At 53.2% G+C, this 24,154-nt stretch overlaps 1 protein-coding gene and 1 long non-coding RNA gene across 2 annotated transcripts in view; one reads left to right on the forward strand and one right to left on the reverse strand.

The window, feature by feature from the left end:
• Positions 1 to 18,901, forward strand: part of Myom3 (myomesin 3) — a 43,116-nt gene extending 24,215 nt beyond the window's left edge. Inside the window, exons 20-37 of the mRNA XM_076861035.2 lie at positions 609 to 787; positions 3,185 to 3,299; positions 4,254 to 4,410; positions 4,935 to 5,044; positions 6,401 to 6,445; positions 7,302 to 7,438; positions 9,067 to 9,211; positions 9,374 to 9,433; positions 9,778 to 9,845; positions 10,956 to 11,066; positions 12,695 to 12,782; positions 13,037 to 13,075; positions 13,324 to 13,432; positions 14,583 to 14,746; positions 14,939 to 14,975; positions 15,137 to 15,159; positions 16,228 to 16,283; positions 17,508 to 18,901. Coding sequence (XP_076717150.2) covers positions 609 to 787; positions 3,185 to 3,299; positions 4,254 to 4,410; positions 4,935 to 5,044; positions 6,401 to 6,445; positions 7,302 to 7,438; positions 9,067 to 9,211; positions 9,374 to 9,433; positions 9,778 to 9,845; positions 10,956 to 11,066; positions 12,695 to 12,782; positions 13,037 to 13,075; positions 13,324 to 13,432; positions 14,583 to 14,746; positions 14,939 to 14,975; positions 15,137 to 15,159; positions 16,228 to 16,283; positions 17,508 to 17,771 — 1,907 coding nt within the window. The 3' untranslated portion in view covers positions 17,772 to 18,901. The remainder of the gene's footprint in view (positions 1 to 608; positions 788 to 3,184; positions 3,300 to 4,253; positions 4,411 to 4,934; positions 5,045 to 6,400; positions 6,446 to 7,301; positions 7,439 to 9,066; positions 9,212 to 9,373; positions 9,434 to 9,777; positions 9,846 to 10,955; positions 11,067 to 12,694; positions 12,783 to 13,036; positions 13,076 to 13,323; positions 13,433 to 14,582; positions 14,747 to 14,938; positions 14,976 to 15,136; positions 15,160 to 16,227; positions 16,284 to 17,507) is intronic.
• On the reverse strand, positions 9,272 to 22,707 carry LOC143403210 (uncharacterized). The gene is made up of 4 exons (XR_013091850.2): positions 22,494 to 22,707; positions 15,114 to 15,742; positions 14,535 to 14,768; positions 9,272 to 13,710 (listed from the first exon to the last, which is right to left on the reverse strand). It is a non-coding gene; the product is annotated as an uncharacterized LOC143403210 (long non-coding RNA).
• Between the last annotated feature and the right edge of the window lie 1,447 nt (positions 22,708 to 24,154).

The raw sequence follows: 24,154 nt of genomic DNA on the forward strand, positions 1-24,154 counted from the left end.
CCGGACCAACGGGAACACCTGGCCACGCTGTGCACTGCTCCCGTAACCCCCGCTAGCTTCCTCACAATGAGCCCCCCAGTGGCCCCCAAGGAAGGAACCATTGTGGCCTCTGTCACTGCTCAGTTTAGATCCATTTTCCACACAAAACCCTCCCCTGGTGGCAGGTAATTGCAATGCGTAGCACTTTTAGAGGGAACAGTTAATTACCTGGGTCCTCGCTATGTCCCAGACACTGTAGCCTGAGAACAGCCATCACCCCCATTTTACAGATGAGGAGATAGGAACATGGGGGTTAAATTACTCACCCAGAGTCTCCACCGTGGCTCTGGAGGTCACAGCCTTTGCCTCTGTACTGGACATTAGAATGGCAATGACATTAGAAAGAATCATGCCATCTGGGATGGGGACAGAGAAGGTCAGGGAGCTTCCTGAAGGGTTGATCTTGACCACATTTGCCACATGTGGTCAAGCTTCGGCATGAGGCCAAGGCCGCCCATGTCCCCACTATACCCTTCCAGTCTTGATTGTGACTGACAAACTGGCCACTCGGCTCACTGCCCATCTGGCTGCCCACCCCCACCTCTCTGCCCTGTTCCCCTTCTCCACAGGCCCCCCCTATGATGTGCGGGTGTCGGAGGTGCGGGCCTCCTCCCTCATGCTGCAGTGGGAGCCCCCGCTGTACACGGGGGCTGGGCCAGTCACGGGCTACCGCATCAGTGTCCAGGAAGAAGGCTTTGAGGAATGGACACCAGTCACTGCAGACCCCATCCACGGCACCCACTTCAGGGTGAGTTCCTGCCCCTTCATAGAACCCAGGACCTCGAGGGTGCTGGGCAAGCCTCTACCACTGCCCTGCCCCTCCCAGCCAGCCCTGAGCCCTCTCTGCCCTGGGATATGTCCTGAACCACAGGACATCCTGGCTGAACAACCATCAGAGAACATGTCCCTCACTCAATGGCAGCAGAGGACCAGAGCGGGAAAGTGGGTTACCAGGGGTCACACAGCAAGCGACCTTGTAGTAGTAGATCTGGGCAGGTGGCCTCACCCTGCTTCACACTGAATAGACTCCTCCTTAAAAACTCACTTGAAAGTCAGCCAGTTATATCAGCATTTTGATGCGCTTAGCCCTTGACCGAGGAATGCTGCCTCTAGGACTGAGTCGTAAAGAATGAGGCAAGGACCTATCAGTAGGGGGGGTGCTGAGATATGGCAGAGTGTGCCAGGTGGTAGAAAGAACAGGGAGTGTAGGGAGTGACAATAGTAGAAAGAGTGGAGCAGACAGCATGCGACATTGACATGAAACACAGGTCTCTGCCGCAGCCAGGACAAGCAAAGCAGGATCTAGCAGGGGATGTCGTATACACAGATGGCACGTAATATATCCATCATGCTAGATAGACTGACAGATAGATAACAGACAAATAGACACATAGGTAACATACATAAATAATCATGTGCTTCTTCACATGAGGAACAAGCTCTAAACTCTCTGGGTACGTAAGAAATCCAGCAGAACTCTTGGTTTTGTTCATTTTGTGGTTGTTTTAACTTCTACATGTGGAGGAGGGAAGGGGAGCCCAAGGTGGTTTCCCGGCATGACAAGGACAAGGAAACGAAGGGGTCCCCGGGAGCCTCCACCGCATCCAGTCACTGGGACCCTCAGCCAGAACTGTGGACTTTGGTCACTGGCAGCTACTTCCGCAGGCCGTAATGTCCATCCTGGGAAACCAGTGGGTCTCGGAGGGCCTCCTCCATCAAAGGAGCATGTATCAGGACTGTTCTGTGATGTGGACCAGGTTCTGTGATGTGCAGCTTTAGGGAAGGACAGCCCGTGTCCCCACCCCGCTCTCCAGGCCCCGTTCCCTAGGACAGGAAGGTGTTCAGTCACCAGGACCATCCTCTACCCCTCCAAGAGAAAAGACAGCAGGTCCAGAGGCCCGAAACTGTGTGGGACAGAAAAGATACCAACAAGCAGAACATGGCCACTGCAGGTTTCCAGGAAATCTAGAAGGACTCTACCAAGTTGTTCACCCTGGCCCTCTCCAGGGTAGGGCTGCTAGGGGGACGTTCAATCTTCCTTGACATTCTCCTCTATTGCTTTAGAAATCTCCCAACCGGCGTGCATTTCTTTTGTAATCAGGAAACACTACAAATGCTTTGATTTTATAAGGATGAGATTAAGGCCACGTGAGACAGCGTCAGGGAGGACAAGCCTCGCCCGGTGGGGTCCTCTGAGGCTCTGCAGTCTCGCTGCCCGGGGGGGCCGTTCTCTGCAGCAGAGCCCGCCAGTGCTGGGTTGGCCCTGGCCAAGGCAGACAGCCTCGGGGACTTGGCCCAGTTTCCACGTGGGGATGCTTGGCTACCACCCACTCGCTCAGTCATTCTCTAACCACTTCTTGGCACCTACTCCGCGCCAGGCCTGGACCAGTTCCTAGACATAAAAACCTGAACAAGTCACGGTCACTGGGTAACAGGCCATTCCAATACTGAGTGATAAATGCTCAGAGATGGAGACGGATCTGAGGACTCCCAGGAGCTCAGAGCAGGAATCTCACTGCTGCTTCCCGGGAGCTCAGTGGGGAAGCCCGAGCTCTATCTAGAAGGAGGGAGGGTGTCACCATGACTGTGGGGACCCTGGGGAGCCTTGGAGTGAAGGGGTCTATACAGGAGCAAGAGGACAGAGGGCTAAAGCAGAGTGCACGGCTTTAGGTCCTGCATGGCAAATTCCGAACTGGACCCTGAAGGCCACTGAGAGATTCGAGCTTCATCAGATCGGCAGAGGGAAAGACAGGCTGGGAAAGGGGACAGAGATGCCATTTAGGGCACCGTTGGGCTAATCCAGGTGATGGGACATGACACTCCAGTCAAGAAGTGGCCGGGCCACTTTCAAGGAACGTTAGGAAGATAAAAGGGGTGGAACTTAGTGATTGTATGGGAAGGGCCTGTCCCTGGGCTGGTGGGTGGAAGGGACATCTATTGAGAGACACGGAACATAGGAAGGAAGACGGTTTTCTTGGCAGGAGGAGAATAACTCAGAAGAGGGACTGGCTCCTTGCCTGTCCCCAGGCCCCAGGCAGCCTGCGTCCTCCTCGGGATTTTGCCAAGTAGTTCTGCACCCCTGGCCGGTGATCCAGGAGGTGCACCTTCACTGTCCTCAGTATTTGCTCTTGTCCCCAACCCCCAGGTGTGTGACTTGAAGCCAGGAAAGAGGTACATGTTCCAAGTACAGGCCATAAATTCAGCTGGCCTGGGGCCACCGTCAATGCCTACTGACCCTGTTCTCCTCGAGGACAAGCCAGGTAGGGACAGCTGGAGGGTGCCCGAGCTCCGTGGCTGGGCTGTCACCGAGGCCGGGTGGAGGTTGGTGGGGTGGGAAGTCGCATGAGGATGGCAGCACAAGGACAGGGTCTGCTGGGCCTCCCCTCCCTTGACCGCTGGGACATCTCCCAGATCTTTCTTTCCTTGCCCCTCCTCTCACCCTTCCCCTCCCCCATCCGTTTCTGTGGGACCCCAGATAGGAACGACCTTTCCACAAACTCGACCGTACCTTCCAGGTTTTCACAGGCCACATGCATAAACCCCTGCCACTCCTTGTATGTCTTTTAAATGTCACCCAGCTCCATCTGAGTCCCCAGGAGTGCCTTCGGCTGTCACAGCCACAGTTCCTGAGGTTCCTCCTGTGACACAAGCCAAAGGCTGTTCTAGGTCCTTGCACTTTAGACCTGACTTTGTTACAGTTCAGGGAGATTAACAGCCAGGGCACCCAGCTGGAAAACGCCAGAAGCACTCGGCTCTCGTGACCATCAACCACATTCTCTTTCCAGTCTTTCAGTTATTCACTCATCCAGCAAATATTTAGGGATGCTCCCATGGTACTGGGGACCCCGAAGTGCACTAGAAGGCAGGTCCCTGCTCTGTGAGGGGGAGGAGCACTCAGGGAGCTGGGGGACGGTACATGAGGGAGCTCTTCTATGAGGAAGGCGATTTAGGATAGGTAGAGTGTCCCAGAGGGAGTAAAACGTGGCGCTGTGGTGGGTGGGGCCACAGTGGCCGGGGCAGTCAGCAAGGGCTCTGTGAGGAGGTGACGTTTGAGCTGAGAAGGAGCCAGACGGAGCCAGGAGGGCAAGCGAGGAAGTCTGGGCTCTTCATGGTGTTCGAGTGTGATGGCAGCCACTGGAGGGCCAAGCAGCGAGGGGCATGACCTGACCCACCCTCCATAAGCACCCAGTGCCCACCACGGGATGTCACCTCAGATGCCCGGGAGATCGAGGTCGGCGTGGACGAAGAGGGCCAAATCTACTTGGCTTTCGAAGCCCCCGAGGCCCCCGACTCCTCAGAGTTTCAGTGGTCCAAAGACTACAAGGGTCCACCAGACCCCCAGAGGGTGGAGATCAAGGATGAAGTCAGCAGGTAAGTGAGGGGGGGGGGTCGGTGGAAGGAGAGGCAGGGTAGCCCACGGAAGGGCCAGAATGGTGACGATCTCTTGGAGTTTCTGTTTCACTAAGGAACCGCGTGAGCCTCTGCCTGGGAGACTCCACGGAGATGCCAGGCCCCGGTTCCCAGCCTGAGCACCAGCTTCCTGCTCTGGCAGAATCTCGGGCCTCAGCTTTCTCGTTGGATCAGATGACCACCAGGGCGTCTGTCAATGCCCCAGGTCTCCCTCCTCCTCCCCCGGCTGCTCGTGGCCTTGGCCCTGTCCACCAGGAGATAAAGCTGGTGTCTTGGGCCCTGGAGGCAGACGGGGCAATGTGGCCACTAAAGGTGCCAGGCCAGAGGGGCCCCTGCGAAGGTGCAGGGAGGCAGCTGCCCTGCTTCAGATTGGTCGGGGTCTCCAGTGGAGCACTGGCCACCAGCACCAAGATTCTCCAGCTCTCAGCCCCCAGTGCACAAGACCTAGGACCCCACCCCATCGTCTCTCTTCTCCTGTCTGCCAGGTCCAAGGTCATCCTGAAAGAACCTGACCTTGAGGATTTGGGCACCTACTCAGTGGTAGTCACTGATGCCGATGAAGACATCTCTGCGAGCCACACATTGACGGAGGAAGGTAATTCCCCTGCTCCCTACCGCCTCCCCCGAGACAGACCCTGATGGAGTCCAACACAAACACAACCTGAGTATAGCAGCCCTCACCCACCCACACTTCTTCAGTTAGCCAATCAATAATCACCCATGGAGTCCCAACTCAAAAATCCCTGCCTGAGAGAATTCACATCCTTCTTGTCTTTCAATTTCCCACTTTTGATAAGGGCAAATGTTCCAGGATTGCTTCTTTCAATAGCGTAAGAAAATCAAGAATGCAAGGGTGAAAATGAACCGCAAGCGGTAGTTGTTCTGTGGAGTGAGGATGACGATAGGGAGCGGTAAGGACTGTGGCTAACCAGAGTGTGGAAGCCATGTGTCAAGGCCCAGCCACACCTGATGACTCAACTAATGCAACCAGTGCTCGTGGCTGATGGGACACACTGGCTGCTGTCTTTAGAGCAAGCGGAAGAGCCCGTACCCACTGTCTGCTGTTGCACTTCAAGGCCTTCCATTGTGCAAAGAAGCAAAATCCAGAGGGACTGGATTCCAGTTCTAGTTCCTCAATTTGCTGGCTATTTGGCCTTGAGCAAGTCATATCACCTCTCAGACCTCAGTTTCCTCTCCAGCAAAGGGGAATTATAACCCCTGCTGCCCCACAGAACAATCTCATTATGCAGAAACAATTAGATGTATCCACCATAATGGGGTTTTTGTTTTGTTGACGGGTTGCTTGCCAGAATCCCAACTCATCATGCCAAGGACCCTGGGGTTTATAAGAGAAAATGCGGTGTGTGTTCTGACCTTGCCAATTCATCTCTGCAATACACATTTATTGAGCACTTACTATGTTCCAGACACTCATGTAGGTCCAGAGCTCACCTCAGCACTAGAGACAAAACTAAGCACTCTGCAGACCCGCTGTGGAGACATCTCAGTGCTCACTGCGTGGTCCAGACCCTCAGGCACTAGGACGGCATGCTATGTGGGTTAGCCATGAGGCTCAGGAGGCTGTGGGCCTGGAGAGGCCTGCAGGTGGACAGAGGCGCTCAGCCCACAGCATTGCATGAGAACTACTGAGGTCCAGCAGAGCCTGGCACCAGCAGGTGCTCCTCTAGGGAGGTGGGGCTTGGTCTAGGCCCTGAAGGACAGGAAACCCTGGGGTCTCCAGCAGCAGCCCCAGCAGCTCCCTCCGTGCCCCTGGGCCAAAGCCCACGGTGCTCATCCTCAGCCCCTGTGGAGCACAGGACCCCAATTACTCCTCGGGAGAGGCCTCTCTCAGGACTTCACCTGGCATGGCACACAAGGATGGCTCTGTTGGGCTCCTCTGGCCAGGACAGTTCACCCTCTCTGTTTTCTTCCCTGCCCCTCCCTACCCCAGAGCTGAACAAGCTGAAGAAGTTGAGTCATGAGATCAGAAACCCAGGTAAGCCTCCCAGGGAACAGCCCCGCGCAGCTCCCAGGGCCCTGGGCAGCCCCTGAGCAGAGCTGGGTCCACCAGAGAGCCAGGAAGGAACCCTGGATCACAGATGGGGAGCCACAGCGCTGGAGGGTCAGAGACGAGGGGAGTCCCTGAGAGAGACCTTAGCCAGTGTGATTCGGGGGAAGGGAATGGGATGGTCCCTTCTTATAATCGTTATTGGCTCTTCAGTCATTTGGGTTTGGGATGATCTAAACCTCCGCTTCTCCCCATCGGCAAGGGATAGTGCATGCCATCCTTGGGCCAGGGTCACGAACTTGGCTGCACATTGGAATCGCCCCCAGGAGCTTTTCAGAATCCCTATGTCACTGGGCACAGTGGCACATGCCTGTAATCCCAGCAACTCAGGAGGCTGAGACAGGAGGATTGAGAGTTCAAAGCCAGCCTCAGCAAAAGTGAGGCACTAAGCAACTCAGTGAGACCCTGTCTATAAATAATACAAAATAGGGCTGGGGATGAGGTTCGGTGGCTTAGCGCCCCTGGGTTCAATCCCTGGTACCCCCCCCAAAAAAAATTCCAATGCCCAGGCAAATCAGAATCTCTGGGGATGAAGTCCAGACACTAGTGTCTTTGAAAATCCCCCAGGATCTCATGCCCAACCAGGTGTGGACTATGGCCCCAGAGCCCATGAAGGGGAAGAGCCAAGATGAGTGGAAAGAAAAGCTGCCCAGACCCACCCCAGTCCAGCCTCCTGCAGGCTCTCCAAACCCGTCACACTTCAAATGCCAACGGGGTCCAGGCAGGGCTGGAGGGGAGGGGGAGGAAGGGCGCCCCACCCACACCCTTCCCAACTGTGCCCCAGTGATCAAGCTGATCTCCGGCTGGAACATCGACATCCTGCAGCAGGGAGAGGTGCGGCTCTGGCTGGAGGTGGAAAAGCTGTCCCCAGCCGCTGAGCTGCACCTCATCTTCAACCAGAAGGAGATCTTCAGCTCACCGGTAATTGGCCCTCGGTCCCTCCATGAAGCTCCCCCAACTCAGCTGACCTCCCCTGGCTTTGGCTCTCCACAGGGTGGCACTTCCCCACAAGGGGCATTTCAGAGATGGCTCTCTGCTTTGGCTGTCACCAAGATGGAGCGGGGATGGGGACACCTGGCTTTTAGTACATGGGAGGTGGAAAGATGTGCAGGATGTGTCAGGAACATTTCTATAAAAGAATTTTCTAGACCTTCTACAACTTTCAAATGTCCCAGCAGACATCCTGAAGGTGGAACACCTTTTCATGCAGATAATTATCCAAGCCCAGACCCTAACCCTGTTTTAAGTAAAAATATAAAGTTCTTCTGCACAAGTTTCATGCACACTGAATGGAGAGTTTCTGTTCTATTGGTCACTTGTGCTCATTTACTCATTTTCCTATTCTTTATGCAATAGCTCCTGATCTTCTTGATTTTTTCTCTCTTAAATTCAAACTCATTCATCATATAAATCAGTGCAGCATGAATGAGGTTGTGCCTCAGCATCCACATATCAAAATACACGTTGATTCATTTTAAATGATTTTTATTGCTTCTTCATATTACAGTGAAAGTGCTACATTGTTTTTATTTTAATTCATAGTGTAGATAGGCTGAGTTAGAATGAGCCATATAAATTGCTGATATTCAACCTTATTTATCTGCAAACACGGCTATTTCAGTCTCATGAAAGATTCAAGCTCATGATGCAATCTCACGTTATTTGTGAATTTCGTCTGCAGATGGCAAAGCGCCATCAGAAAACAAGGATTGGGGCTGGCGGAATTGCTGTGTAAGCCTGGGCTAGACGCTGAGTTAAATCCCCAGCAGAAAGGAAAGAAGGAAGGAAGAAAGAAGGACAGAGGGAGGGAAGAAGGAAGAGGGAGAAAGAAGCAAAGCATGTGTTTGTTACAGCGAAGTCGATGCTGGTTCTGACCAAAGGGAATGCACTCAGGGGTGGATGTCAGAAAACTCACATCCAGTCCCATGGGCTGTCTGACCTAACCAGGGCAGGTCTCCACCTCTCCATGCCTCTGTGTTTGCATCTGTTCAATGGACAAGTTGTCCCAAGAGAAGCATATGAGGAACCCAACTGGAAAGCCCCAAGCACAGATCATGCAGCTTCTGGACAATCAAATCCCCCTCCAGAAAAACAAAATAAAGATAGATGCAAATTTAGCCAAACAGAATAAGAACCTAAATATGGAAAATAAAGCTGTTTAAGCTGCTAGAATGTGGCAAAATGTAAAGAGGGGTTAATTATGGCTGGCTAGTACAGGGGTGGTTTTTAATACCATTCTTTATGTACTTCTAGAGAGTTCTAGTAAATTGTAAACGAAGTTGAAAATATCCAAAAATGAGGCACAGGATGGGTGAGGGACTTATTATTAAATTGTAATTAATTCAAGCATCCAGGGGGTGTTCCCAGGCACTGAGTGCTGGGGGAGCCCCAATCTATACAAGCAGGAAAGGGCTGCCCAGGGCCCCTCCCAGTCTCTGAAGGCCGATAACTTTGCACTCATCACCCCCAAGTCCGAGCACCCGCTGAGGTGCGCCCCACAGCAAAATCCCCAGGATAGGAAAAGTGACTCGGGGGGTCGTTCTCCCCAGAACCGCAAAATCAACTTCGACCGAGAGAAGGGGCTGGTGGAGGTGATCATCCTTCACCTGTCGGAGGAGGATAAGGGGTCCTACACCGCTCAGCTCCAAGACGGAAAAGCGAAGAACCAGATCACCCTGGCCCTGGTGGACGATGGTCAGTCAGCCCCGCCCCATCTGCCCTGCTGCCCCGCACCCGCCACCCCGCACCGCCCCGCAGGCTCTGGGTTCCCAGTTCTGGGGCCTGTCCACCCCAAAGTCCCCTCTGGAGTCCTGCGCTTCTCTGGGCTCATGCCAGTTCCTCCCTGTGTGTCCACAGATTTTGACAAACTTCTGAGGAAGGCAGATGCTAAGAGAAGAGACTGGAAGAGAAAACAAGGTAAGAGGTGCTGGAGGGACGTCCACCTGGGCCACTGGTCAGCGCTGGAGACCAGCTAGACGGGGTGTTAACAGGAGCCCCATCCCCACCCCAGAGAGGCCCAGTGAGGTTCAGTCCAGTTCTGTCCTGGCACCAGAATAAAAAGCACTTTCCCAGCCCGAGTGAGTTCCTCCTTAGAGTTTGCACCCCAGGCTCTCTCTCGCTTCACCCCAGTCCCCGCTCCGTGCGGGCAGCATCTTGGGGCCAGTGGTCTTCCGCCCAGCTGCCTTCCCCCGTACGGCCACCAGGTGGCGCCCGGCCGAACACGTGTGGATGAGTGGGTGTGTCTCCTGTTCCTCCGGCAGGTCCCTATTTCCAGGATCCCTTGCAGTGGAAGATCACCGAGGACTGCCAAGTGCTGCTAACGTGCAAGGCAAGTCCCCACCTGCCCAGTAGGGAGGGACCTGCAGCTTGTCCCCAACTGTCTCTGCCCACCCCACTACCAACCCCCATTCCATTCCCTGTGCTCGACTGACCCCATATCTGGGAAGTGACCCCTGGGAGACCCCACTTAACCTAAAACAAGTCGCCTTCCCAGAGTGCAGGCAGGGCAGGAGGACACATGTGAGGTGGCTCAGCCCTGAGCCAGCGCTCCCAGCACCTCCAGACAGGGTCCCATGGGCCAGTAGGTCAGGGAGCCTGACTCTGCCCCAAGCATGGCCCTGCTATTTTATTTCTCCCATGTCACAATCATGGGTGAAATATGCATTATTGTCCCCACCTCACAGATGAGAAAACCTCGGGGAAATATCCCAAGGCTGCAGGGTTAGCCGTGGAGTCCAGGTTCTAACTGACACTGCAGCCTCTTCAATAACCAGAGAAGGACAGGGTGGCTGGGGGCTCCTCCAGGAGCATATTCATTCCGAGAACTTGAAGCACCTATTATTACTAAGTGCCCCTGCAAGGTACTAGATGCACAAGGATGCAGTCTTGGTCCCTCAGACCTCTGGGAGCCCTTGGTCCAGGACGGCTGGAAAGCAGCTTGCCTCACGCTGGATCAGACCTGAGCCGGGAATGGATTGGTCACAATGGGGGTGTGCGGTGCTTCCAGGGAGGTTTCCTGGAGGAAGCGACATCTAACTGAGCCTATGAGAAGTGTTGGGTTGGGGTGGAGCTCAGTGGAAGAGTGTGGATCATGTGTGAGACCCTGAGTTCAATCCCCGGTATGCACATGCATGTGCACACACACACACACACACACATACATACATACATGCACACACACACCAAGAAAAGCCTAGGCATTTACAAGGAGAATAGAGAAGGGAAGAGACCTAGAGGCAGAGGGAACACTATTAGCAAAAGCTTTGGTTCCTGAGTCCTGCAGAGGAGATTCCTGGCGTGAGGAAGGGGCCCTGGGATCTGACCGAGTGTGGGAGGGATTGGGCCCCGGGGAGGAAGCCATGTTTGTGGAACCACTCTGAAGGGCTGAGTTTTCACTTGAGAAAGCTGATGGCGTCCCCTTGTGCTCCACCCTCCCCAGGTGACCAACACCAAGAAGGAGACTCGCTTCCAGTGGTTCTTCAAGAAAAGGGAGACGCCAGCCGGTCAGTACGACCCGCAGACAGGAGAAGGATGTATCCTCATTGAAGAGGTGGGTGCCGACTGGGCTCCAGCCTCACCCCGTCCTCAGCTGCAAGTGGGCAGCACTGAGGGCACCGGCCTAGGAGTCCCTACAGGGCTGGGGCCAGGGCGAGCGAGGGAGGCCCTCGTCCTAGGTGCAGATCTTAAGGGGCACCAAAACTCAATCACCAAAGTAAGTAACAATATCCCCAGCTCATCATGCAATATCATTAAAAAATCAAAATTAACAACAACAAAAAAAGACCTTGAAGAAAAAAAACTACCAAAATTTTCAATTCGGGCAGGACAAGTGTTACTGATTTTCCTTGGCTTGGGCGCCAGGCCTGGCCATGCTGCCGACTGTGCATCCTCAGGCTAGCAGCTGTCCTTCTCTGATCTCAGCTTTCATCAGGAAGATAAGCAGGTTGGAAGGGATGCTCTCTCAATAGTCCTTCCTGCCCCGACAGTCCAGGAAAGAGGTCTCCATGTGAGACAGGTCCGGGCAGAGCAGAGTGGGCCTGGAGTTTGACTGTCCCACCCATCCTTCCCCACGGTCTTTGCAGGAGTGTGCCTGGTTACAGGGCTTCTTCTTAACCCATCTGTATTTCTCTGCCCTGCTGTTGAGTCCCATGGCCTTGCTGAGGGCCACGTAGGACTGGGGAAATCACAGGATGCCTACTAGAGAGGAAATAATGATCCCAGAGTCTTCTAAATCCTAGGCAGGACAATGCTATCTCAGCCCTGGCTACGTTTTACCAAAGGGAAAACTGAGGCTCAGAGGGGTCAAGTTCAAGGATACAAGGCTGGAGCATGGTTCAGAAATCCCTCCAGTCCCTGCTCCCAGTTTGACTGGAACTTTGGAGCTGACAGTGCATGGAGGAAAGGAAGGGGGACGTAGGAAAGAATTGTTGGGGTTCAGTCTCTCAAACCCCAGGTTAAGGGCTGCTTCTGCCTTGGACCTTCGCCCCAAACCCACTATGTGGGGATGCTCTGGGTGCTGGGGGCCTTTGAAGCTAATATTACCCCCCTGACGGAAGTGTTGTGTAATGAGAGGTCACTGCTGGCCTCTGATCTTGCCTGAGAAGCACCGCCCCTGGACTGCAGCCGGAGCTCATGGCAGAGCGCTTGCCTAGCATGGAAAGCCCTGGGTTCCTCCCAGCACCATCCAAAAAAAAAAAAAAAAAAAGTGCTCCGAGTTCTTGCTTTGCTGAGCGTGGGTTCAGATTTTGTGGGGGACTGACAGACATGTGCCAGAAAGGCCCCCATGTCCCAGGCACAAGCAGGCACAACCGTGCTTCCTTCTGGAAGGTGCAGAATGGTCCCTCCATCCGGGGCCCCCAGGCCAGGGGCAGCTTGACAGGGGGTGTGCCATGCTCAGACAAGCTCTGCAAGGAGGGCTGTCTGTGCTGTCCACCCAAATGCAGGGGTCACCACAGCCACCCTGACCCTCCTCAGGCTCAGACAGGCCCTGAGCAAGGAACCAGCGGTCACTGGAGCCACTTAGAAACCACCAGCCCAGACGAGTGAACCAGGTCCCAGAGAGAGGAGGTCTCGCGTGAGGTCCCGCAGAGTCAGGGCCAGGCCTGCAGCCCAGGCCTCCTCACTTGCCGTCCATCTCTCCTGAGCCCCTGCTGACCCGGCCATCTCCTATCCTTCCAGTTGTCCAAAGAGGACCAGGGAATTTACAGAGCAGTGGTCTCTGATGAGCGAGGGGAAGACGACACCATCCTGGACCTCGAAGGTGAAGGTAGGAGCTGGTGACCTTGGAGATGGGCCAGGAGGGCTGTGGGGGTCACACTAGAGCAAGAGACTATGAAATGATCTGTGAGGTAAGATGGGTGGGGTCCCCATGTCCCTAGAGCCCTTCACCCACAAGTCATCCTGCAGATCTCCCTGTGTCCAGAGAACAGCTCATGAGCTCCACCAGCCTTTTTCAAGGACATCCCCACCCTGGGCATCCCTAGAGAGCCCCACACAGCTGACCGTTCTGTCTCCCCCCAGCCCTGGATGCCATCTTCACTGAGCTGGGCAGGATCGGAGGTAAGCTAGCCCACCTCTTTGCCCAGCCCCATCCTGATGCCACAGAGCCTCCCAGGGGACTCCCACCAGCCTCAGCTGCCAGGGGTGGGTTAAGTGTCCAACCCAAAGACTGGGAGAGAAGCTGCTTCCTCCTCGCAGCACGCGGTCCCCACCACACTGCCCTGCAGGGCAGGAGCAAGCAGGCTGGCCCCAAACAGGCTGCCCAGAGGTCCCTGGGGAAGACTCACCCTCCTCCTCTGTCTCCCCAGCCCTCTCTGCGACCCCGCTGAAAATCCAGGGAACCGAGGAGGGGATCCGCATCTTCAGCAAGGTCAAGTACTTCAACGTGGACTACATGAAAACCACCTGGTTCCACAAGTAGGTTGGCCTCGCCCAGAGCTCTAGCCAGGCTTCATGGGGCCCAGCACCTGCCCCTCAAGGGCTTCCCTCCCTGCCCCCTGCCCAGTCCTCCCAGCAGAGCCCACTTCCAGGGGGTTGGAAGAGACATGGGTTTCATACCAGTTCTGCTGTCTTCAGATGGAGTTGGGGATAGGGGTCAGCAGTCAGAGGAGTAGGTTTTCCAGAGAAAAATGGAAATATAGTAATAGTAACTGCGTATCCATGGCCACAAAGTGATCGTGGTCTCCAAGCAGCATCTAGGAATTGGATGAGAGAGAAATGTAGGAACAAGGATGAATCAGATGGTCAGGTGGGTCCCGGCGCCCTTGTGGATCTTTGCAGCTTAGCAGACTCAGGCAGCCACGCTTAGGGGAAGGTGCCGGCAGAGGGTCCTCTATAGCTAAAAACTAATGGAGGGTCAGGGCTTGACATGGTAGCCACAGAGATTCAGCCAAAATCTAAGTCACCCCAGATAGTTTGAGAGCAGAATTTTCCAGTGCTTCTTATCGTGTGCATGCCTCAGCCTTGTGCAGCAGACATTACTGCACCCACTGTGAAGGGAAGGCTAGACTGATGGGTTCACGATTGTCAAATGAGAACTGAGGCCAGAGAGAATTACAGAATAATGGGCTCCTTCTCTAGGCATAGAACATTGGGAACACAGACCAGGTGTCTCCAGGAATGAAATTCAAGTAAAGAAAGGAAAGAGGGTAACCATTTATGGCTTCTAAGGTTAGGGGAGAGTGATTGTGGGAAGAAACCCTTAAACTCATGGAGGGTTTAAGATGAGAACAAAGAGAAGAGGAACTGGCTCTTGAGGATGGGAGAAGTGGTGGTCACTACCCTGGAGTCATACTTCGCCAGGGTCCCAGCCTAGAGAATTTATTACAGATTTGGACTCAGCACCTACAACAGCTGATATGTCACGAGATTTGATGAATGAGTGAGTGAGTGAGTGAGTGAGTGGACGGTGGAATGATGATGGTTGGCTGGATGCAGAAGGCAAAGGATCAGTGAGTGGCTATGTGACCACGTCTCCTGGAAACAACACCCAGGAAGGATTTGGGGCAGGGGCACTTACAGCTGTGTGGCCAGCCAGCCTTGACCATTTCCCTACTGCCACACTCAGAGACAAGCGCCTGGAGACTGGCGATCGGATACGGGCGGGCACCACTCTGGATGAGATCTGGCTCCACATCCTGGACCCCAAAGACTCGGACAAGGGCAAATACAGCCTGGAAATAGCCGCGGGAAAGGAAGTCCAGCAGCTCTCCGTGGACCTCTCGGGGCAAGGTGAGCCTGTCCACTGAGAAACCTGTTGAGAAAACTCCACGGTCTTTGGGGGGCACTCCTGCCTGTGCACCCCACCCTGACACTCCCTCAAGATGGAATGGGGAGAAGAGTGGGAGACAGTCAGGACTAGGCCCTGTCCCTGAGGGTCCCTGGCGGAGGCCCTGATGCCCCCAACCTTTGTCCTTCTTGCAGCTTTTGACGACGCCTTGGCTGAACACCAGCGACTGAAGTAAGTCTCCTTCGTGGGCCCCTCTGGGGTGTGGCATGAACTGTGCTCAGGACCCCCTCCTGGGACCCCCTGGGCCACCTCCACCTCCCCTCCTCACCCCTTCTCCCCCACCAGGCAGGGCTGCCCTTGACGCCACACCTTGTCCCGTTTCTGTTTTTCAGAGCCTTGGCCATCATCGAGAAGAGTAAGTCCCCGGCGTTTCTGGGGGTTTTGCCTCTGAGTCTGGGTGGCTTCCCCGGCAGGGTCAGTGGGGCTCTGGGGTCTCTCCGGGAGACCTGGGCGGCAGCAGCGCCCACAGATAAGGGACGCAAGGATTCCTGAGACGGTGGGTGTGGACGTGTCCAGCACGGGCCTGGTGCCCAGCAGGGCCACAGCAACGTTGGTGGCTGTGGTGTGAGGCCTTGCAGGGCCAGCCTCCTCCAGGGAGAGAGCGCCGCTGAGACCAGCCTCAGCCCACTCAGGCCAAGGGGACTCTCGCGCCACCAGCCTGTTTCCCCAGCTCGACCCTCCCTCCCATCCTGGATGCCATGTATTGGACAAGGTGCCCCATAGAACCCCAATAGAGGCCAGTCAAACTCACCCACATGTGGCGGCTGGGGTTTGTGGCATTGCAGTCTGGGGAAGTGGATCATTTCACCCGGGGCCGCTGAAGATCCCTGCCCACATGGTGTCCCTCCCTCGGGCCTTTTCTGCACGAGGGTCCTGCTCCCTTTCCTGATGCAGGGGGGAGGGCCAGGCTGACACCTCTTCTCTTCCCGTGGCCTCCCCTGAAGCATGGGGAACGTAGCTGTTTCTGCTTTGTCATTTACAGCCACTCTCTTCCTGCCCACCCACAACAGCCACCAGGTCCGTCCTTGGACCAGAATGAGGGTGTCCCAGAAGCTTCTATCCCACCTCCCCTGGCCAGCTCCCAGTCCACACCCCAGCTGGCTGTCAGCACTGTGCAGATTTCACCGCCTGCAACTCAGAGACGCCTCACTTTCTTGAGGGTAGGGTGCTGCTGTCACACACACACACACACACACACACACGCACACACGCATGCACACACGCACACGCGGTGCTGCCACTCCTCTGGTCAATGGCAGAAACACACCAAGTCCCACACCTCCTACTGGTGAAGACAAGGAAGTGCATCCCACGGTTTCAAAGATTTCCATCCAACGTGAAGAAAACAGAAGCAAGGAGCCTCACTTAAATAAGCCTCAGCCCTGGGAAGCGGCTCACCACTGCCGTCTTGTTTCCTTTCCAGATCGAGCCAAAGTGGTGAGGGGCCTGCCAGACGTGGCCACCATCATGGAAGATAAGGTACCCACCCTCCGGCCCACAGAGGGGTCCCGGTGGTGTTCCCTCAGGGAGCCACCCAGGACCATGACCCTGTGTAGAATCAAGAGCCAGGGGGCAGCTGGCCAGCCAGAGAGGCTGGATCTGCCGCAGTCAGCCAAGTGACCACATCTCACTGACCATGTGTGTTCAGGGAGAGCCACTGCACCTGGTGTCCAACAAAAGCCAGCCCTTCCTTCCTTCCTCCCTCCCTTCCTTCTTTCCTTCCTTCCTTCCCTCCTACCACAGTACTGAGGATTCAACCCAGGGGTACTCCACCAGTAACCTACATTCCCAGCTCCTTTTCTTTTTTGAGACAGGATCTCATTGTGTTGCTCACAATGTGTTGCTCAGGGCCTCACCAAGTTGCTGAGTTTGGCCTCGAGCTTGTGATCCTCCTGTCTCAGCCTCCCAAGTGGCTGGGATTACAGGCATGCACACCGCACCTGGCTTCCCATCTCTCTCTGGTGTCACAGACTGCCATCTCTGGCTTCCATTTCCACAAGAGTTTGACTGGGCGATCCCTTCTAGGGCTGGAATTATCCAAGACTAGTGTTTTCAAAAATCCTGGCTACCATTTTCTCACGGTGCTTTCTTTGTGCCAGGCTCAATTCCACGTGGGTGACCGGTTTTAACTGATTTCACCATAAAGGCAACCACATGAAATGGGGCATGATTACTAGCAATGCTTGATAGCCGAGGAAACCGAGACCCAGAGTAGTCAAGAGACTTATCTAAGGTCACACAGCCTGAAGGAGTAGAGCTGAGATTCAAACTCAGACAGCTCCGGTCCAGAGGCTACGTGTTTAACCGTTACATTCTGGGGCTCTGCATTAGATCTTATTCGATAATTTTCCAATTCAATTAATAAACCTTTGTGCTATTGTAATAAAATCTTACATGGTAAAGTCATGACACATATATGACCAAAAAAATCAATCAAACAAACTGCAGGCCATTCTGGGGCAGGTAATTACTAGAGTGGAATGGTGGGAAATTCTAACTAGTAAGCGCTCCTAGAAAGGTGGATGATGGAGAACGTGGGGTGAAAATAAAATATATCTCACCTTTAGAGGTCACAATAAAACCCACACAGTGAATTTATCCCAAGGAGCTACCTGTACCAGGAGCTCTCTGGGGACAGGAAGGTGAATACCAAGTTCAAGTTACAAGGAGGTGAGACTCTTCTCTTCCTCTCTCTTGGAACAGACCCTGTGCCTGACCTGTGTCATCTCAGGAGACCCAGCTCCTGAAATCGCTTGGCTAAAGAATGACCAGCCTGTCGCCTTCCTTGACCGCTACCACATGGAGGTAAAGGGGACCGAGGTCACCATCACCATTGAGAAGGTCAACAGTGAGGACAGCGGGCGCTATGGCGTCTTTGTCAAGAACAAGTATGGCTCTGAGACAGGCCAGGTCACCATCAGCGTGTTCAAACATGGGGACGAGCCCAAGGAGCTCAAGAAGATGTGATGAGCGTGTTCCGGGCACAGCCTGAGATCCAGCCTGGACCAGCAGGGCCAGCCAGTGGGTCACAGCCTGGCGCAGGCCACAGGAGCGGGCAGAGGGAAGGGGACAGGGTGGAACCAAGGACATGGGGATGGGGGTAGTGTGGACACACCAAAGGGGAGAAGCAAAGATCTCAGTAGGGTTTTTGAGAGACCTCCAACATGGCAGGGCGAGCTCTGGCCTGGGAATGGGAAATGCAGATGCGAGACTCGGCTTCAGCTAGACTCTCCAGGAGCCTTTCTCCTCTATCGGTGGGCATTCCTACCCCTCCCCGGCACTGTTTGGGAGGACCCCTGTTAAGCCACAGGCCAGTGATTCTCCACAGGAGGCAACTTTGCTTTGCAGGGGACATTTGGCAATGTCACTGTTTTGAGCTGTTACAACTGGAGGTGTTTCCTGGCACAGCTGAGTGTGCTAACACCACAGCTCGCTGCGCAGACTCACCCAATCCCAGGTGTAAACAGTACAAACACTCACTTGATCCAGCATGTGCCAGGCTGAGGATGGCACTGGGAGGTCAAAGACAAATGATAGACAGGTCCCGCCCGTGAGGAGGTCTCTGTCTAGGTCACAGAGCTGGGTGCGAATGACTCCAGGAGAAGGCAGGAGAGGGTAAAGATTAGAAAATGAGTCCACATAAAGTGCCACCAGAGTTCAGAGGAGGGACACAGATGGTTACCTTGATCGGGCAGGTAGGGTTTTTAAACACATTCTCACAATTGGCAAAATTGTTATCGGGCCCTGAAAAATGGGTCCATTTTTGCTGCGGGAAGAGAGAAGGTCGCTTCAGGAGTGGGCATGGTGGAAGCAAAGGTGAGAAGGGAGGCTGCCTCGGCGACCTTGGATGACCTTGGACGACCTTGGGCGCCAGGCTTGCAGGAGGGGCCTCTTCCCTGGTGTGACAGGTACTGGTTGGCCTTGCTGGATGGATCTCAGGACAGACCTGGGCATGCCCCTGCCCTCCAGTTTCCTTGTTTTAAAAAAATAAGACGGCAGGGGGAGGGAATTGCAAAGTTACAGATGTTTGTTATAAAATTTTAGAAAAATCCTAGAAATTATAAAGGAGGAAATAAAAATCATCTGTACTCCCATCACCAGGAGGCGACACCTGTCTCCAATTTCTGAAACAACTGCCAAATTGAAGGGTAAAATGAATCCCTCCTACACCCGCCAGCTACGTGTGCCAGGGCATGGTGGGAACCAGCAGACCCTGTGGCTCACACTCTGCGCCACGCGATGCTCAGCAGAACCTCTTCTGGGGAGAGGAGGGCGCCAGCCAGGAGTTGATGGGAATGTGGGGAACCATCAGAGTCCTAAAGGCAAACACCCCTAGGCTAGGCTTGCAAACACCCGCTCGCCACCCGCTGGCCATGTGATCTTGCACAATACTTTCCCTTTTTCTGGACCTCAGTTTCTCATCTATATAATGAGATGACTGAAAGATCATTTTGAGGACCCTTTCAGCTGACAGTAAGATTTTTTATTACTTCCCTCAACTTGATTTTCCTTTGCTTCTCCTTTCCTATGAAGAAAGAAAAGAAAAAACTCCTTCCTAGCCCACCTCCCACTTTCAGTCTTGCAGTCTCTGAGGAGATCTTGGCTTCTTTCCTGTGACAATGAAAAATGTTTCAATGACAATGAAAAAAAATGTTTCACCAACATTGAAAAACCCAGTGGCCACATGAAACATGGTGTGAACGCCCCCTGTTGGCGAGGATTGTGTTTACACTCTAAGAAGACCAGCAGGAAGCTGCTCCCAGGAGGGGCTGGAGATACTGGAGGCTTCATGATGAGGTGGCAAACAAGTTTGGGAGCAGGATCTAGACCCTGTCCTGCTGCATTTGAGCCTACAGAACATTGATCATAGTTCTTTTTAATTCCCCGACTGACATCTAACATACCTGGCGTACCTGAGTCTGGTACAGATGCTTGCTCTCTCTTCAAATTATGTTTTTACCTTTTAGTATGCCTTGTAGCTGACTGTTGAAAGGTCAACATGACATTTCAGGTCAAAGGAACTGTGATCAATGGGCCTAAATGCTGCAGTGGCAAGGTGTAAGGGAGGGGAAACGTTCTATAGCTTGTGATTAGGTCTTAGGTTTTAGCAAAAACCTGAACCATGAACTCAACGTTCAGAGTTTTCTTTTTCTATGCCCTAAGGTGGGGCAGGATGACTATGGGGGGCAGGCTCAGGTGGTTTTCCTTTCCCCAATAGGATTAAGCTCTAGAAAACCTTATCAGATTAGGCTCTGGTGAAACAGTGTCCCTGGAGATCAGGCCTTCTTAAGGAGACTAGATGCTCTGGTGGTTTCAAAATGGCTCATTTTTCTCCTCCCCCTGCAAAGCCAGGGGGTATATTTCTCTGATCTTCGCTGTGAGCGACTGATAAGAATCCTGGAGGTAGAACTCACAAAAGGGATGCGGGTCGCTCCTGATGATGGATCCCAAGTCTCTCCCACTTGTCTGCACGGAGCCTGTGGCGATTCCCTACTCACAGCTCAGGTTTCCTGACCTCTGCTCTGCCCTGGTGAGGGCTTCTGCTCCAGGGAGTTGTGATCCTCTGAACCCACCTGTCCCTCTGATTCTGGAGACAGCAGTGTGCCCTGTGACCTCACATCTCTAGGGATGTGTCTAAGAAGAGTTGTTGATTTCTCAGCTTGTTTAGCTCTTTCCTTGTTGGGACAGTGATGACTTCTGAGCTCCTTCCATTCCGACCAGAATCCAGAAGTCCCTGCTCTGCAGGACAAGGACAGCTTCTCTTGGTGCAATTTCATGGATACAGTCCCCCAGGGCACACCTGGAAGCAGGCTTCCCAAAGACCAGGAACGCAGCACTGGGTTTCCTCTGCTCTCTTTCCCTCACCCCTGCCTCCCGGTGCCCAGGACTGGCGGTTTGCCAATAGGGTCCCATCTAGAAGGTCCTAGGGGACAGGGTGATGGAGGTCCCTGAGATCTTTCACTGTTGGCTCTCTCAGCTCTTCCTACTTAATCCCAAGGAAATTTCAAGGACCAAAGGGAGGAGGTGGGGCCGAGGGGGGCAGCCTTGCTAAAAGTCATGAATCAACAACCTCCCGAGGATCTTTTCCATCTTCAGTTAGTCTGTATTTCCTGAGCCCAAGGTAGGTAGGTGGCAGTGGAGTGGCAGGTCCGGTGAAGCCAGCCTCCCCAGCCTCCCCTCGTTTACACTGGCAGCCTGATATCCAGCCTTCACTTCACTCTCTCCTTCCCAACTTGTTCCCACGGGCCTCCAACGCTGACCCCAGCCTGGTCCACTCTTCCCAGCATCCCGCTGGATGAAGCCACTCTGTTTCCTTGGTAGCTACAATTCTCACTTGCTGTTTTATCCGGCTCATCCTGAGAAGCATCTCATTTAGGATCCAGCCTGGTGCCTGTGACACAGGAGTCAGAGAGTTCCCCTCTTCTCTGGCAGAACCCACCAGCAAACACATAATCCCAGCACTCTCCGTGGATCTCCCAGCTACAGAGAGCCCAGGACAGATGTGCAGGTTAGAGGAAGGCCAGTCAGCCAGAACGGTCCCCGTCTCCCAGGCCACTGGCCACTCCACCTCCAAGCCTGCCATGCCATGCTCATAGCCCAACCCCAGTGCCATCCTAGGCCCAAGCACTCAAAGCCTTAAGAAGAGTAGAGGAAGCCGCAACCCGGATGGGAAATGCCTGGCCCACAGAGTAACTAGCTCCACCCTCCTGGCCTCTGCTGTGGCTCCAGTCAGATGCTTTCAGTGCTTAAAAAATTCCAAATAGCTCTTGAGTGACATTTCTCACACCAAAAATAGTTTCAGAAGCAACACTCCCCAGATGTCTCTAGCTGGGGGAAGCCAGATACTTGACTTTCAGCACTGGAGAAAAGTCTAACTGCGGAGGCTAGAGGCGGTTACGTGGAGGAGTGTCCCCAGCCCAGAGCAAAACAAACCACACAGCCCTGAGGAAGCCCTCCACTGCCACCCCCACCCCACCCCCAGAAACCCTCGAGCCTGGGGCCGATTTTTAGATCCTTGCTTCCTGTACTAGCAGATCTAAACAGGGCCACACAAAAGCCTTTCCGTTCCAATTATAGAAATGTTCAGGGGGCAAATGAGTCTTGGGGTTTGGGCTTTAAATTCTCCATTTCTTGAAAAGAAAATGGCAGGAAGATAAAGTGGGAAAGTTAACAAACTAGAAACCATTCTTAAAATGGGGTGATGGGCATATGGAGCTTCATGCCAACACTCCTCGTTTTGTAGATTCTTTTTTTTCATGATAAAAAAAATTGTAAGGAGCCATGAGACACAAAACGTTGGTTGTCACATTCGTTATTTTTATCTGAGACTAGTAGGGTATTAGATACAGGCAAGTGAACACAGAACTCCCCCTCTGGCAGGCAATTCATAGGGCGTGTTATTTTTCAATTGTACTAATTAAAATTAATAGGTGCTTTATAAGAGATAATTGTCAGCCAGTGCAGTGGCACATGCCTGTAATCCCAGCAGCTCTGGAGGCTGAGGCAGGAGGATGGAGAGTTCAAAGCCAGCCTCAGCAAAAGCACTAAGCAACTCAGTGAGACCCTGTCTTTAAATAAAATACAAACTAGGGCTGGGGGTGTGGCTCAGTGGTTGAGTACCCCTGAGTCCCAACCCCGGTACCCCAAAAAAAAGAAATTATTATCAAGTATGAAAACAAAACAACTCACACATTCAAATGATTCGTGGGCTCCACAATCCTTCAGCACAATCTCCATGGGAGCAAAACCTAGGAAACGAAGCCTAGAAGCCTGGACGTTGTGATCTGAGATCCACCCTTGCTTTAGCCTGAGTGACTTATTAAGTCATTTAACCTGCCTGACTCGCAGCGAAAGGAAGTCCTCTCTCTGTGAGATTTCAATGTGATGGAGCTTGCCAGGTAATTAGTGCTTGCCCCAAATGTGCTAAACAGATGAGGCTGCCCTGCACCCATTTCCTGGGGTGGGGTCGTGCTTCCACAGAATTCAACAGTTCCTTCCTTTTGCACATGTTCTTAAGTGGTAGATGGACACGATACCTTTATTTTATTTGTTTATATTTTTATGTGGTGCCGGGGGTTGAACCCAGTGCCTTGTGCAGGCTAGGCAAGCGCTCTACCACTGAGCCACACCCCCAGCCCTCTTTTGCACATTTTGGACTGATGTCAGTTGGAAGGCTCCCAGAAATAGAAGCCCGCAATCTCACTGTTTTATGTTTTTTTTTTTTTTTTAAATAGAAATTATAAATGCTTGTGGACAAATTAAGCAGGATAGAGGAAAGTAAAAACATAAGCCCACTGTAGTAAACATTGCATCACTGTAACACAATACCTGAGATTTACATACATGTAAAGACATATAAGAGAAAAAGGTTGCCGGCAAGGTGGTGCACGACTGAAATCCCAGTGACTGTGGAGACTGAGGCAGGAGGATTGCAAGTTTGAGGTCATCCCCAGCAACTTAGCAAGACCCTGTCTCAAAATAAAAAATAAAAAGGGTTGGGGATGTGGCTCCATAGTTAAACACCACTGAGTTCAATCCTTGGTACCAAAAAACATATATATGTATATGAAAAGACATATTATGGCTCATAAATTGGAGGGTTCTGTCAGATCAACTGAGGCAGGTAATGGCCGAAGGAGGCAGATTTAAAAGGGCCACTGAACAGGCTTTATTGAGATATCACTCCTGGGCGGAACTCGATCAGACCCACAGAGGGGACAGGGGAAGGGTCTGAGGAGAAACCGCGTGGAAGCTCTACCGGACTGGACTTTTATGGGGCTTACAGCAGGAAGGGAAGGGCTTGGGACAGGAAAAGGTGTTTCTAGGGTCCCTTGCCCCCTTGGAGTTGGTCAGGGGAGTTGGCTGAACTCCAGCATTGGCCAGGGAGTCCTGCTGATTGACAGGCGTTAGTCAGGAGATCTGGCTGATTGACAGGCGTTTCCGCTGGCATCTGATTGGTGTTCTTTTCCGGACGGGCTGCTTTGTTCTAAGTTGCCACTAAGTCACCACCAAGTCGCCACCGACCTAACAGTATCCCCAAGAAAGACTGCTAATTTAGACCTCCTCCGCAGTGCATAAAACACCTACATCCTTATCCCAATGACCAGCTGCAGTCTGTGTCCCTCCAGAATTCACATGTTGAATTCTGACCTCTGCCAGATGTGGTAATGCACACCTGTGATCCCAGCAACTGAAAAACCAGCCTCTACCTCAGAGCAAAGCCTGTCCAAGGAAGGGACATCACCTTTGTCCTTGGAAAGACCCACAGAGCACTCCTAAGCACATTCCCACCCTGCTAAGTTGTTTATCTACAAATAACAGGAGAGATCTGCTGCCAGGTGTCCCTGACT

Source organism: Callospermophilus lateralis, chromosome 7 (genome assembly GCF_048772815.1).
Source record: "Callospermophilus lateralis isolate mCalLat2 chromosome 7, mCalLat2.hap1, whole genome shotgun sequence".
Lineage (NCBI taxonomy): Eukaryota > Metazoa > Chordata > Mammalia > Rodentia > Sciuridae > Callospermophilus > Callospermophilus lateralis.